The 16,057-nt window shown below is 49.1% G+C and overlaps 1 protein-coding gene across 3 annotated transcripts in view; it reads right to left on the reverse strand.

The window, feature by feature from the left end:
• The window catches only part of LOC110525944 (mitogen-activated protein kinase 8), a 37,602-nt gene that overhangs the window by 13,236 nt on the left and 8,309 nt on the right, over nucleotides 1-16,057 (reverse strand). For all 3 annotated transcript variants that reach the window (XM_036981267.2, XM_036981276.2, XM_036981284.2), the window contains exon 2: nucleotides 340-518. In XM_036981267.2, coding sequence (XP_036837162.1) covers nucleotides 340-467 — 128 coding nt within the window. In that variant the 5' untranslated portion in view covers nucleotides 468-518. The remainder of the gene's footprint in view (nucleotides 1-339; nucleotides 519-16,057) is intronic.

The following is a 16,057-nucleotide window of genomic DNA, read 5'->3' on the forward strand; positions in this document are numbered from 1 at the left end:
AAGAAAACATGTGACATAAACAAAATAACAGCACAAGGAAATTAAACCAGGGGTGTGAACATAAAGTAAATTATAGAAGAATAATTCAAATTGGCCCCAAGAAATCATACAAATAGCATAAAAGATATATACATAAAAATTACCATACCAATCGAACAATTTGTATTTACTAAGACCTTCATCCCCTTTGTTTGTTTCTGCCAGTCATAGACTGCCCTTTTCAAAGAGTACCTTGTACCAAGTCTCCATGGCCTTATAGCTTTTACCCATTTGAGCCCACCAGCACATTGTTTTTTCTTCTCAGTAATGAAATAGTAATTGCAAAGTGATTACACTTACCAGACGATTCCCTGTGCTCCTGAGCCAATGGGCCTTAGATTCTGGTAGCGCTTCAGAACTTTGAAGGTGGAATCTCCGACATCTAAACTATAGAACTCCCTCTCTCCTCCTCGCTTGTTTTTATTCATGATGAAACCTGGAGGAGCTACTTTCTGGGCATCCAAACTAGGCTCTCTGTACTATGGACCCGCACACACACACACACACACAAGAGTGCAAGCACACGTGCACAAACACACACACACAGAGAAAGAGAGAGAGCATAACATATTTTTAGGATACAGAACACAGGTAGCTACGGTATGTTTGGAAGTGCATGTTTCTAGCTTTAAGATCAAATCTGCATTAGGAGAAATAGCACCACTGATCACCCCCGGTGCCATTGTTATTGTTTTTTTGCTGTTGATAAAAACGAAGGAGATTTGCATTCAGCAGTGTGGTAAAAAAAAAAAAATTAAAGGGCATATTCTGCTGTCCTATCGTGAGTGCAATGATGTCACATAAAAAGTGTTTGATGTTTGCAATAACTTATTTATTGTAGTAATATTCCGAACGGACATGGCAGTTTCACAAATTAAGGATTCCAGCTTTAACCTATTATTCTTATTAACCTTATCCAATGCTACAGTTTTCCTTCTTAAACCTAAAAGGTTTAAAGATCAGATGATCAGATGTTTTCAAAACTCAGAAGCAATCTTCTTTTGAGATAAGTCCACGTCCCAGGCCATGTGTATATGCCACAATCAAAAATGAATGGAGAAGATAAGCACCATGCAATTTCCAGATCTGTGGTGCTTATCTTTCAATGATTTTGTTGGTTGAGGTATTGTATATACAGTGCCTAGTGAAAGTCTTCACACCCTTTCACAGTTGTCACATATTGCTGGCTTAAATTAAAATCTAAAAAGGAATATAATTATATATTTTTTTTCTACAGATCTGCATAAACTGCTCCACATTTTCAAAGCGTAAGACAAATTGTAGACGTGCGGAAATGAATAAAAAATAGAAAACGAAGATATTTTAATTGCGTAAGTCTTTACACACCTTCCTGGGTGAAGAGCAAATATTTTCCTGAAAAAAAACACTCAATTTATTGAATGGTGTCCATCTGTTCGCATAAGTAGTGGTTCTCATTATTTAATAATAACTTACACTGTCTTTGTAAGGTCCCCCTGTTAGATAGTGATATGCAAACATTGATTCAACCTCAGAGCCACCAATTAGTTTTAAAAACATGTCAGTGATTCATTTTTAGACAGGGGAGGTTCCAAAATATTTAATAGACACTGAACATTTGGGGCGGCAAGTAGCTTAGTGGTTAGAGCGTTGGTTCAGTAAACGAAAGGTTGCTAGATCTAATCCCTGAGCTGAGAAGGTAAAAATCTGTCGTTCTGCCACTGAACGAGGCACTATTCCTAAGCCATCATTGTAAATAAGAATTTGTTCTTAGCTAACTTGCCTAGTTAAATAAAGGTTCAATATATATATATATGTCACTTTGGGTAAATAATGTGTAGGTGGTGTATCATATCACTGGGGATCTGGCTGTCCTTCCTAACTGAGCTGCAGGAAAGAATGGAAACTGTTCAGGGATATCACTATGTGGCCAAATATGATTTTAAAACAGCCACAGAGTTCATTGGCTGAGCAGGGAGAAAACTATGCATTGATCAACAACACTGCATTCACTCCACATTACTGGCTTGTTTGAAAGAGTGAAAAAAAAAGGAATCTTCGACAACAACAAAAATCACTACTGTTTGCAACATGGCCCTTAAAGTTATACTGTACTTCAAGTCAGCATGGCAGAATATTACACTTTTGGGTCAAATCCAACACAACACATCACAGAGTGAAGCCCTCTACATTTTCTTGAATTGTGGTGGTAGTATTATGTTATAGTTATGCTTGTCACAAGCAGGGACTGGGGACTTGTGTCAGGCCCAAAGTAATCAGTCTTTTGAAGAACTAACACTTGTTTTTCCAGAGGGAAAATTACACACATTTTAAGACATATGACACACCAGCTGTCCACAAGGTGTTGAGTGTTCCTGAGTGGTCCAGTCTCAGTGCTGACATAAATCTGTTTGAAAACCTGAGATAAGACTTGAATATTGCTGTCCATCAATGATCCCCAAACAAATTGACTTAGCTTCAGCAATTTTGCCAAACACAAAGGATATATACTCAAGAGGACTGTTATTATGCATGTTTAACCACTCATCTGTAAATGGTAGATTATCAGACACTTAACAAGGTCTGATTTAATTATTACTGAAACAGGATACAAGTGGGAAATATAATGATCCAGTCCATTAAAAAAAATTGGAGGCCCCTTACACTTCAGTGTTGTGATTAAAAAATTAGAGCAAAATGCACAGCCCATCGAATTAAAAAGGTATTGTCTGACATTGTTCATTCAGACAGGTGTTTTTTACATGGACGACACATATAATAATATAAAGGATAGTACTGGAAACAATAGAACACTATAAAAAATATGGGAAACCAGGCCTGCTATTCATAGCTGACTTGCCTGGAACATTTCAATTTGAGAGAATCTCTTATAAAAATGGGTTAAAATCATGTATAGTAAAATAGTAAATAATGGCTACTTCTCTGAAAGTATTAAACTGTCAAGAGGAGTAAAACAAGGTTGTCCACTATTGGCATACATGTATGTCAGCTATTAAATTCAGGTCCAACAATGATATCATGGGATTAGAAATGTGGTGTCATTGTTTGCTGATGATTTAAATCCTCAGAGGATCTCTGGATTACAAAACAATTTTGGTAAATTTACTCTATTATGTGTTTGATCATTTAAAAAAAATCTAACTTTTACATTACCGTGTAGTTAACCAATAAAATAGTCTGATGGTGATGTGGATATACTCTGTATACATATTCCGTAATAAATTATCTCACTCCAATAAATGTTTATAGATAATATCTTGCTACCATGGACAGGTAAAATACCTGTCTATTTGTGGGGGAAAATCACCCTGATTAACTCTTTAATCATATCCCAGTTTACCTATTTGCCTACACCTAGAGAACAGTTCAAAATGATATGAGAAAACAATATTACATTTTATTTGGAACGGCAAGCCAGACAAAATTAAATGGGCCTATTTATCTAATGATATATTATATAAATAGGCCTGTTTGTAATGAATACTCAGCGAGAAAAAGGTGTAGATTCACGCGCAGAGCACAGCAGATGTTTATTAAGCCTTCGCAGAAGGCAGGAATCATGGTCACAGGCAGGCAATGGGCAAACACAGGTAGGCAGTCAAAACCAAACAATACCTCACAACCATACAAACAGAAAGAACTGAACTAAATAGGGAGCTGATGAGACCATGTGAGAAACGAACACGTGAAATCAATGAACAAAAATGAAAGACAGGGCTACGTTCAAGAACATAAAGAAAAAGAACACAAGGTTGACTACGAAAACAAAAGCAGAACCTTACACCATTTTAATTAATTATTATACAAAATTCTCGCAATCAATATCATGTTATTTATATGGGGGATACAACCTTCCCAGCTCTTCAGATTTAGTTGTGAAGAGACAGAATCAGTTGAAGTAATAAGGCTACAGATTCATCTGCCTCACCTAAAGCCCATTCTTGTGGGAAGCTGCTATAGACTAGAGGTCGACCGATTATGATTTTTCAACGCCGATATCGATACCGATTTATTGGAGGACCCAAAAAAAGCCAAAACCGCTTATTTCAACGATTTTTTTTATTTTATTTGTAATAATGACAATTACAACAATACTGAATGAACACTTACTTTAACTTAATATAATACATCAATAAAATCTATTTAGCCTCAAATAAATAATGAAACATTCAATTTGGTTTAAATAATGCAAAAACAAAGTGTTGGAGAAGAAAGTAAAAGTGCAATATGTGCTATGTAAGAAAGCTAACGTTTAAGTTCCTTGCTCAGAACATGAGAACATATGAAAGCTGGTGGTTCCTTTTAACATGAGTCTTCAATATTCCCAGGTAAGAAGTTTTAGGTTGTACTTATTATAGGAATTATAGGACTATTTCTCTCTATACCATTTGTATTTCATTAACCTTTGACTATTAGATGTTCTTAAAGGAACTTTAGTATTGCCAGTGTAACAGTATAGCTTCCGTCCCTCTCCTCGCTCCTACCTGGGCTTGAACCAGGAACACAACGACAACAGCCACCCTCGAAGCAGCGTTACCCATGCAGAGCAAGGGGAACAACCACTCCAAGTCTCAGAGCGAATGACGTTTGAAACGCTATTAGCGTGCACCCCGCTAACTAGCTAGCCATTTCACATTGGTTACACCAGCCTAAACCTGGAGTTGATAGGCTTGAAGTTATAAAGAGCGGCTGGCAAACGCACGAAAGTGCTGTTTGAATGAATGCTTACGAGCCTGCTGCTGCCTACCACTTCTCAGTCAGACTGCTCTATCAAATCATAGACTTAGTTATGACATGATAACACACAGAGACAGGAGCCGTAGGTTATTAATATGGCCGAATCCGGAAACTATCATCTCGAAAACAAGACGTTTATTCTTTCAGTGAAATACGGAACTGTTCCGTATTTTATCTAACGGGTGGCATCCATAAGTCTAAATATTCCTGTTACATTGCACAACCTTCAATGTTATGTCATAATTACGTAAAATTCTGGCAAATTAGGCGGCCCAAATGGTTGCATATACACTGACTCTGCGTGCAATCAACGCAAGAGAAGTGACACAATTTCACCTGTTTAATATTGCCTGCTAACCTGGATTTCTTTTAGCTAAATATGCAGGTTTAAAAATATATACTTCTGTGTATTGATTTTAAGAAAGGCATTGATGTTTATGGTTAGGTACACATTGGAGCAACGACACGCACCACATCGATTATATGCAATGCAGGACACTCTAGATAAACTACACTGCTCAAAAAAATAAAAAGAACACTAAAATAACACATCCTAGATCTGAATGAATGAAATATTCTTATTAAATACTTTTTTCTTTACATAGTTGAATGTGCTGACAACAAAATCACACAAAAATTATCAATGGAAATCAAATTCATCAACCCATAGAGGTCTGGATTTGGAGTCACACTCAAAATTAAAGTGGAAAACCACACTACAGGCTGATCCAACTTTGATGTAATGTCCTTAAAACAAGTCAAAATGAGGCTCAGTAGTGTGTGTGGCCTCCACGTGCCTGTATGACCTCCCTACAACGCCTGGGCATGCTCCTGATGAGGTGGCGGATGGTCTCCTGAGGGATCTCCTCCCAGACCTGGACTAAAGCTTCCGCCAACTCCTGGACAGTCTGTGGTGCAACTTGGCATTGGTGGATGGCGCGAGACATGATGTCCCAGATGTGCTCAATTGGATTCAGGTCTGGGGAACGGGCGGGCCAGTCCATAGCATCAATGCCTTCCTCTTGCAGGAACTGCTGACACACTCCAGCCACATGAGGTCCAGCATTGTCTTGCATTAGGAGGAACCCAGGGCCAACCGCACCAGCATATGGTCTCACAAGGGGTCTGAGGATCTCATCTCGGTACCTAATGACAGTCAGGCTACCTCTGGCGAGCACATGGAGGGCTGTGCGGCCCCCCAAAGAAATGCCACCCCACACCATAACTGACCCACCGCCAAACCGGTCATGCTGGAGGATGTTGCAGGTAGCAGAACGTTCTCCATGGCGTCTCCAGACTCTGTCACGGCTGTCACATGCTCAGTGTGAACCTGCTTTCATCTGTGAAGAGCACAGGGCGCCAGTGGCGAATTTTCCAATCTTGGTGTTCTCTGGCAAATGCCAAACGTCCTGCATGGTGTTGGGCTGTAAGCACAACTCCCACCTGTGGACGTCGGGCCCTCATACCACCCTCATGGAGTCTGTTTCTGACCGTTTGAGCAGACACATGCACATTTGTGGCCTGCTGGAGGTCATTTTGCAAGGCTCTGGCAGTGCTCCTCCTGCTCCTCCTTGCACAAAGGCGGAGGTAGCAGTCCTGCTGCTGGGTTGTTGCCCTCCTACGGCCTCCTCCACGTCTCCTGATGTACTGGCCTGTCTCGTGGTAGCGCCTCCATGCTCTGAACACTACGCTGACAGACACAGCAAACCTTCTTGCCACAGCTCGCACTGATGTGCCATCCTGGATGAGCTGCACTACCCGAGCCACTTGTGTGGGTTGTAGACTCCGCCTCATGCTACCACTAGAGTGAAAGCACCGCCAGCATTCAAAAGTGACCAAAACATCAGCCAGGAAGCATAGGAACTGAGAAGTGGTCTGCAGAACCACTCCTTTATTGGGGGTGTCTTGCTAATTGCCTATAATTTCCACCTGTTGTCTATTCCATTTGCACAACAGCATGTGAAATTTATTGTCAATCGGTGTTGCTTCCTAAGTGGACAGTTTGATTTTACATAAGTGTGATTGACTTGGAGTTACATTGTGTTGTTTAAGTGTTCCCTTAATTTTTTTGAGCAGTGTAGTACTACCATGAACCATGTGTAGTTAACTAGTGATTATGATTGATTGATTGTTTTTTATAAGATAAGTTTAATGCTAGCTAGCAACTTACCTTGGCTTACTGCATTCTCGTAACAGGCATTCTCCTCATGGAGTGCAATGAAATCAGGTGGTTAGAGCGTTTGGACTAGTTAACTGTAAGGTTGCAAGATTGAATCCCCCGAGCTGACAAGGTAAAAATCTGTCGTTCTGCCCCTGAACGAGGCAGTTAACCCACCGTTCCTAGGCTGTAATTGAAAATAAGAATGTGTTCTTAACTGACTTGCCTAGTTAAATAAAGATTAAATAAAGGTGTAAAACTTGAAATCGGCCCTAATTAATCGGCCATTCCGATTAATCGGTCGACCTCTACTATAGACCACCAAGTGCTAACAGTCAGTATCTGGATAATATGTGTGAAAGGCTTGATAATGTATGTGACATCATCAGAGAAGTATATTTTCTGGGTGATTTAAATATTGACTGGCTATCATCAACCTGCCCACTCAGGAAAAAAATGCAAAACTGTAACCAGTGCCTGCAACCTGGATCAGGTTGTCAGTCAACCTACCAGGGTAGTTAAAAACAGCACAGGAATTAAATCTTCCACATGTATTGATCACATTTTTACTAATGCTGCAGATATTTGCTTTAAAGCGGTATCCAAATCCATAGGATTTAGCGATCACAATATAATAGCCATATCTAGGAAAACCAAAGTTCCAAAGGCCTAATATAGTGCATAAAAGGTCCCACAAGAAGTTTTATGGTTATGTTGATGTTGATGATGTAAAGAATATTTGCTGGTCTGTGGTGTGTTATGAGGAGCAACCAGAGGCTGCACTTGATGCATTTATGAAACTACTTATTCCAGTTACTAATAAGCATACACCCGTTAAGAAAATGACTGTAAAAACGGTTAAATCCCCTTTGATTGAGAGGGATGAGGCAAAAGGTATGGCAATTAAGTCTGGCAGCCCAACTGATTGGCAAACGTACTCCAAATTAAGAAATCATGTGACTAAACTAAATAAAAATAACCTACACTATGAAACAAAGATATATTATATAAAGAATGATAGTAAAAAGCTTTGGTGCACCTTAAATTACATTTTGGGAAAAAGGCCACCTCAGCTCCTTCATATATTGAATCAGATGGCTCATTCATCACAAAGCCCACTGATATTGCAAACTACTTTAATGATTTATTCATTGGCAAGATAAGCAAACTTAGGGATGACATGCCAGCAACAAACGCTGACACTATACATCCAAGTATATCAGACCAAATTATGAAAGACAAGAATTATACTTTTGAATTCCGTAAAGTCAGTGTGGAGAGGTGAACAAATGATTGTTGTCTATCAACAATGACAAGCCACCAGGGTCTGACAATCTAGATGGAAAATTACTGAGGATAATAGCAGACGATATTGCCACTCCTATTTCCTAAATCTTCAATTTAAGCATGTGCCCTCAGGCCTGGAGGAAAGCTAAAGTCTCCCTTTACTGGCTCAAATAGCCGACCAATCAGCCTGTTACCAACCCTTAGTAAACTTCTGGAAAAATATTGACCAGATACAATGCTATTTACAGTAAACAAAACATTTCAGCATGCTTATTGGGAAGGACACTCAACAAGCACAGCACCTACACAAATGATGGATGATTGCCTGAGAGAAATTGATGATAAAATGATTGTGGGGGCTGTTAGACATCAGTGCAGCTTTTGACATTATTGATCATAGTCTACTGCTAGAAAAACGTATGTGTTATGGCTTTACATCCCCTACTATAATGTGGATAAAGAGTTACTTGTCTAACAAAGAGGGTGTTCTTTAATGGAAGCCTATCAAATATAATCCAGTAAGAATCAGGAATTCCCCAGAGTAGCTGTTTAGGCCCCTTGCTTTTTTCAATTTTTACTAACGACATGCCACTGACTTTGAGTAAAGCCAGAGTTTCTATGTATGCGGATGACTCAACACTATACACGTCAGCTACTACAGCGACTGAAATGACTGAAACACTCAACAAAGAGCTGCAGTTAGTTTCAGAGTGGGTGGCAAGGAATAAGTTAGCCCTAAATATTTCTAAAACTAAAAGCATTGTATTTGGAACAAAACACTCACTAAACCCTAATCCTCAACTAAATCTTGTACTAAATAATGTGGAAATTGAGCAAGTTGGGATGGCTAAACTGCTTGGAGTAACACTAGATTGTAAACTGTCATGGTCAAAACATATTGATGCAGTAGTAGCTAAGATGGGGAGAAGTCTGTCTATAATAAAGTGATACTCTGCCTTCTTAACAACACTATCAACAAGGCAGGTCCTACAGGCCCTAGTTTTGTCGCATCTTGACTACTGTTCAGTCGTGTGGTCAGGGGCCACAAAAAAGGACTTAGGAAAATTGCAATTAGCTCAGAACAAGGCAGTACTTTTACTTATGAGAGGTATTGACATGTTGAATGCACCGAGCTGTCTGTCTAAACTACTGGCACACAGCTCGGACACCCATGCATACCCCACAAGACATGCCACAAGAGGTCTCTTCACAGTCCCCAAGTCCAGAACAGAGTATGGGAGGCACACAGTACTACATCGAGAGATGACTACATGTAACTCTATTCCACATCAAGTAACTGACGAAAGAAGTCAAATTAGATTTAAAAAACAGATTAAAAAAACACTTTATGTAACAGCGGGGACTGTGAAGCAACTCAAACATTGGCACAGACACATGCATACACACACACACACACACACACACACACACGATAACATACACACTATACGTACACATGGATTTTGTCATGTAGATATGTGGTAGTGGTGGAGTACGGGCCTGAGGGCACAGGCGTGTCCAAACTTTTGACTGGTACTGTATATATATTTGCAAAAGAAATCTACAATCTCAAAAAAACTTTTTTTTTTAAATAAGGATATTTGCTGCTCCAAGAGTTGCGTAAAGTTGGTGAAATCTTACTCAACATGATTCACAGCTGTAATTATTGCTTCCCAAGGTGCTTTGAACAAGTATTAACTCTGGGGTGTGAAGACATACGCAATCAAGATTTACATTGTTTTTTTTTTATGCATTTTTTTAAGTGTATTTTTGATTTACTTTTAAGTGTAGAGTAGGTTGTGTAAATCAGTAGGAAAAAAATCTAATGTAATCCATTTTATATTTAAATATAAGGCAGCAAAATGTGACAACTGTGCAAGGGGTATGAAGAGTTTCCCTAGGGACTGTAGCTGGATCTAAACAACGCATGTGTAACGATTCTCTTCTTGTGAAGTAGAGGCGGACCAAAGCGCAGCGTGGTGGTTGTTCATTGTATTTATTGACGACACTATACATGAACAAACTAACGGAAAAAAACAAGAAACGTGAGAACTCAAAACAGCCCTGTCTGGTGCAAACACAAAAACAGGAACAATCACCCACAAACACACAGTGAAACCCAGGCTACCTAAATATGGTTCCCAATCAGAGACAATGACGAACACCTGCCTCTGATTGAGAACCATATCAGGCCGAACATAGAACTAGACCAAAACATAGAAAAACAAACATAGACTGCCCACCCAACTCACGCCCTGACCATACTAAATAAATACAAAAACAAAGGAAATAGAGGTCAGAACGTGACAGTACCCCCCCCCAAAGGTGCGGACTCCGGCCGCAAAACCTTGACCTATAGGGGAGGGTCTGGGTGGGCGTCTGTCCGCGGTGGCGGCTCTGGCGCGGGACGCGGACCCCACCTCGCCATTGTCTCAGTCCGCCTTATTGTCCGCCTCCGTGGCTTACTCACCATGCCCACCCCTCTCAATGACCCCACTGGACAGAGGGGCTGCTTGGGACAGAGGGGCAGCTTCTCGGGACAGAGGGACAGCTGCTCGGGACAGAGGGACAGCTGCTCGGGACAGAGGGACAGCTGCTCGGGACAGAGGGACAGCTGCTCGGGACAGAGGGACAGCTGCTCGGGACAGAGGGACAGCTGCTCGGGACAGAGGGACAGCTGCTCCGGGCGGAGGGGCTCTAGCGGCCCCTGGCTGACTGACGGCACTGGCGGCCCCTGGCTGACTGGCGGCCCCTGGCTGACTGGCGGCACTGGCGGCCCCTGGCTGACTGGCGGCGCTGGCGCTGGGCTGACTGGCAGCACTGGTGGCCCCTGGTTGACTGGCGGCCCCTGGCTGACTGGCGGCATTGGCGGCTCCTGGCAGACGGGCGGCACTGGCGGCGCTGGGCAGACGGGCGGCACTGGCGGCGCTGGGCAGACGGGCGGCACTGGCGGCGCTGGGCAGACGGGCGGCGCTGGCGGCGCTGGGCAGACGGGCGGCGCTGGCGGCGCTGGGCAGACGGGCGGCGCTGGCGGCGCTGGGCAGACGGGCGGCGCTGGCGGCGCTGGGCAGACGGGCGGCGCTGGCGGCGCTGGGCAGACGGGCGGCGCTGGCGGCGCTGGGCAGACGGGAAGCTCCGATGGCGCCGGGCAGACGCGAAGCTCTGGCAGAGGCGCCGGGCAGACGGGAAGCTCCGGCAGAGGCGCCGGACAGGCGGGAGGCTCCGGCAGCGGCGCCGGACAGGCGGGAGGCTCCGGCAGCGGCGCCGGACAGGCGGGAGGCTCCGGCAGCGGCGCCGGACAGGCGGGAGGCTCCGGCAGCGGCGCCGGACAGGCGGGAGGCTCCGGCAGAGGCGCCGGACAGGCGGGAGGCTCCGGCAGAGGCGCCGGACAGGCGGGAGGCTCCGGCAGCGCTGGAGAGGAGGAAGGCTCTGGACGGATGGGCCGGAGAGACAGCCTGGTACGGGGAGCTGCCACCGGAGGGCTGGGGTGTGGAGGTGGTGACGGATAGACCGGGCCGTGCAGGCGCACTGGAGCTCTTGAGCACCGAGCCTGCCCAACCTTACCCGGTTGAATGGTCCCGGTCGCCCTGCCAGTGCGGCGAGGTGGAATAGCCCGCACTGGGCTATGCAGGCGAACCGGGGACACCGTGCGCAAGGCTGGTGCCATGTAAGCCGGCCCAAGGAGACGCACTGGAGACCAGATGCGTAGAGCCGGCTTCATGGCACTTGGCTCGATGCCCACTCTAGCCCGGCCGATACGCGGAGCTGGAATGTACCGCACCGGGCTGTGCACCCGCACTGGGGACACCGTGCGCTCCACAGCATAACACGGTGCCTGCCCGGTCTCTCTAGCCCACCGGTAACCACAGGAAGTTGGCTCAGGTCTCCTACCTGGCGTAGCCATACTCCCTGTTAGCCCCCCCCCAAGAAATTTTTGGGGCTGACTCCCGGGCTTCCATCCACGACGCCGCGCTGCCTCCTCATACCAGCGCCTCTCCGCTTTCGCCGCCTCCCGTTCTTCCTTGGGGCGGCGATACTCTCCTGGCTGAGCCCAAGGTCCTTTACCGTCTAATTCGTCCTCCCATGTCCATACCTCCTCGCGCTGCTCCTGCTGCTGCTTTCTCCTTTGCCCATTACCACACCGCTTGGTCCTGTTGTGGTGGGTGATTCTGTAACGATTCTCTTCTTGTGAAGTAGAGGCGGACCAAAGCGCAGCGTGGTGGTTGTTCATTGTATTTATTGACGACACTATACATGAACAAACTAACGGAAAAAAACAAGAAACGTGAGAACTCAAAACAGCCCTGTCTGGTGCAAACACAAAAACAGGAACAATCACCCACAAACACACAGTGAAACCCAGGCTACCTAAATATGGTTCCCAATCAGAGACAATGACGAACACCTGCCTCTGATTGAGAACCATATCAGGCCGAACATAGAACTAGACCAAAACATAGAAAAACAAACATAGACTGCCCACCCAACTCACGCCCTGACCATACTAAATAAATACAAAAACAAAGGAAATAGAGGTCAGAACGTGACAGTACCCCCCCCCCAAAGGTGCGGACTCCGGCCGCAAAACCTTGACCTATAGGGGAGGGTCTGGGTGGGCGTCTGTCCGCGGTGGCGGCTCTGGCGCGGGACGCGGACCCCACCTCGCCATTGTCTCAGTCCGCCTTATTGTCCGCCTCCGTGGCTTACTCACCATGCCCACCCCTCTCAATGACCCCACTGGACAGAGGGGCTGCTTGGGACAGAGGGGCAGCTTCTCGGGACAGAGGGACAGCTGCTCGGGACAGAGGGACAGCTGCTCGGGACAGAGGGACAGCTGCTCGGGACAGAGGGACAGCTGCTCGGGACAGAGGGACAGCTGCTCGGGACAGAGGGACAGCTGCTCCGGGCGGAGGGGCTCTAGCGGCCCCTGGCTGACTGACGGCACTGGCGGCCCCTGGCTGACTGGCGGCCCCTGGCTGACTGGCGGCACTGGCGGCCCCTGGCTGACTGGCGGCGCTGGCGCTGGGCTGACTGGCAGCACTGGTGGCCCCTGGTTGACTGGCGGCCCCTGGCTGACTGGCGGCATCGGCGGCTCCTGGCAGACGGGCGGCACTGGCGGCGCTGGGCAGACGGGCGGCACTGGCGGCGCTGGGCAGACGGGCGGCGCTGGCGGCGCTGGGCAGACGGGCGGCGCTGGCGGCGCTGGGCAGACGGGCGGCGCTGGCGGCGCTGGGCAGACGGGCGGCGCTGGCGGCGCTGGGCAGACGGGCGGCGCTGGCGGCGCTGGGCGGCGCTGGCGGCGCTGGGCAGACGGGCGGCGCTGGCGGCGCTGGGCAGACGGGCGGCGCTGGCGGCGCTGGGCAGACGGGCGGCGCTGGCGGCGCTGGGCAGACGGGAAGCTCCGATGGCGCCGGGCAGACGCGAAGCTCTGGCAGAGGCGCCGGGCAGACGGGAAGCTCCGGCAGAGGCGCCGGACAGGCGGGAGGCTCCGGCAGCGGCGCCGGACAGGCGGGAGGCTCCGGCAGCGGCGCCGGACAGGCGGGAGGCTCCGGCAGCGGCGCCGGACAGGCGGGAGGCTCCGGCAGCGGCGCCGGACAGGCGGGAGGCTCCGGCAGAGGCGCCGGACAGGCGGGAGGCTCCGGCAGAGGCGCCGGACAGGCGGGAGGCTCCGGCAGCGCTGGAGAGGAGGAAGGCTCTGGACGGATGGGCCGGAGAGACAGCCTGGTACGGGGAGCTGCCACCGGAGGGCTGGGGTGTGGAGGTGGTGACGGATAGACCGGGCCGTGCAGGCGCACTGGAGCTCTTGAGCACCGAGCCTGCCCAACCTTACCCGGTTGAATGGTCCCGGTCGCCCTGCCAGTGCGGCGAGGTGGAATAGCCCGCACTGGGCTATGCAGGCGAACCGGGGACACCGTGCGCAAGGCTGGTGCCATGTAAGCCGGCCCAAGGAGACGCACTGGAGACCAGATGCGTAGAGCCGGCTTCATGGCACTTGGCTCGATGCCCACTCTAGCCCGGCCGATACGCGGAGCTGGAATGTACCGCACCGGGCTGTGCACCCGCACTGGGGACACCGTGCGCTCCACAGCATAACACGGTGCCTGCCCGGTCTCTCTAGCCCACCGGTAACCACAGGAAGTTGGCTCAGGTCTCCTACCTGGCGTAGCCATACTCCCTGTTAGCCCCCCCCCAAGAAATTTTTGGGGCTGACTCCCGGGCTTCCATCCACGACGCCGCGCTGCCTCCTCATACCAGCGCCTCTCCGCTTTCGCCGCCTCCCGTTCTTCCTTGGGGCGGCGATACTCTCCTGGCTGAGCCCAAGGTCCTTTACCGTCTAATTCGTCCTCCCATGTCCATACCTCCTCGCGCTGCTCCTGCTGCTGCTTTCTCCTTTGCCCATTACCACACCGCTTGGTCCTGTTGTGGTGGGTGATTCTGTAACGATTCTCTTCTTGTGAAGTAGAGGCGGACCAAAGCGCAGCGTGGTGGTTGTTCATTGTATTTATTGACGACACTATACATGAACAAACTAACGGAAAAAAACAAGAAACGTGAGAACTCAAAACAGCCCTGTCTGGTGCAAACACAAAAACAGGAACAATCACCCACAAACACACAGTGAAACCCAGGCTACCTAAATATGGTTCCCAATCAGAGACAATGACGAACACCTGCCTCTGATTGAGAACCATATCAGGCCGAACATAGAACTAGACCAAAACATAGAAAAACAAACATAGACTGCCCACCCAACTCACGCCCTGACCATACTAAATAAATACAAAAACAAAGGAAATAGAGGTCAGAACGTGACAGTACCCCCCCCCAAAGGTGCGGACTCCGGCCGCAAAACCTTGACCTATAGGGGAGGGTCTGGGTGGGCGTCTGTCCGCGGTGGCGGCTCTGGCGCGGGACGCGGACCCCACCTCGCCATTGTCTCAGTCCGCCTTATTGTCCGCCTCCGTGGCTTACTCACCATGCCCACCCCTCTCAATGACCCCACTGGACAGAGGGGCTGCTTGGGACAGAGGGGCAGCTTCTCGGGACAGAGGGACAGCTGCTCGGGACAGAGGGACAGCTGCTCGGGACAGAGGGACAGCTGCTCGGGACAGAGGGACAGCTGCTCGGGACAGAGGGACAGCTGCTCGGGACAGAGGGACAGCTGCTCGGGACAGAGGGACAGCTGCTCCGGGCGGAGGGGCTCTAGCGGCCCCTGGCTGACTGACGGCACTGGCGGCCCCTGGCTGACTGGCGGCCCCTGGCTGACTGGCGGCACTGGCGGCCCCTGGCTGACTGGCGGCGCTGGCGCTGGGCTGACTGGCAGCACTGGTGGCCCCTGGTTGACTGGCGGCCCCTGGCTGACTGGCGGCATCGGCGGCTCCTGGCAGACGGGCGGCACTGGCGGCGCTGGGCAGACGGGCGGCACTGGCGGCGCTGGGCAGACGGGCGGCGCTGGCGGCGCTGGGCAGACGGGCGGCGCTGGCGGCGCTGGGCAGACGGGCGGCGCTGGCGGCGCTGGGCAGACGGGCGGCGCTGGCGGCGCTGGGCAGACGGGCGGCGCTGGCGGCGCTGGGCGGCGCTGGCGGCGCTGGGCAGACGGGCGGCGCTGGCGGCGCTGGGCAGACGGGCGGCGCTGGCGGCGCTGGGCAGACGGGCGGCGCTGGCGGCGCTGGGCAGACGGGCGGCGCTGGCGGCGCTGGGCAGACGGGAAGCTCCGATGGCGCCGGGCAGACGCGAAGCTCTGGCAGAGGCGCCGGGCAGACGGGAAGCTCCGGCAGAGGCGCCGGACAGGCGGGAGGCTCCGGCAGCGGCGCCGGACAGGCGGGAGGCTCCGGC

The sequence above is a fragment of the Oncorhynchus mykiss genome, chromosome 1 (assembly GCF_057628025.1).
Source record: "Oncorhynchus mykiss isolate SJ-2025 chromosome 1, ASM5762802v1, whole genome shotgun sequence".
In the NCBI taxonomy this organism is placed as follows: domain Eukaryota; kingdom Metazoa; phylum Chordata; class Actinopteri; order Salmoniformes; family Salmonidae; genus Oncorhynchus; species Oncorhynchus mykiss.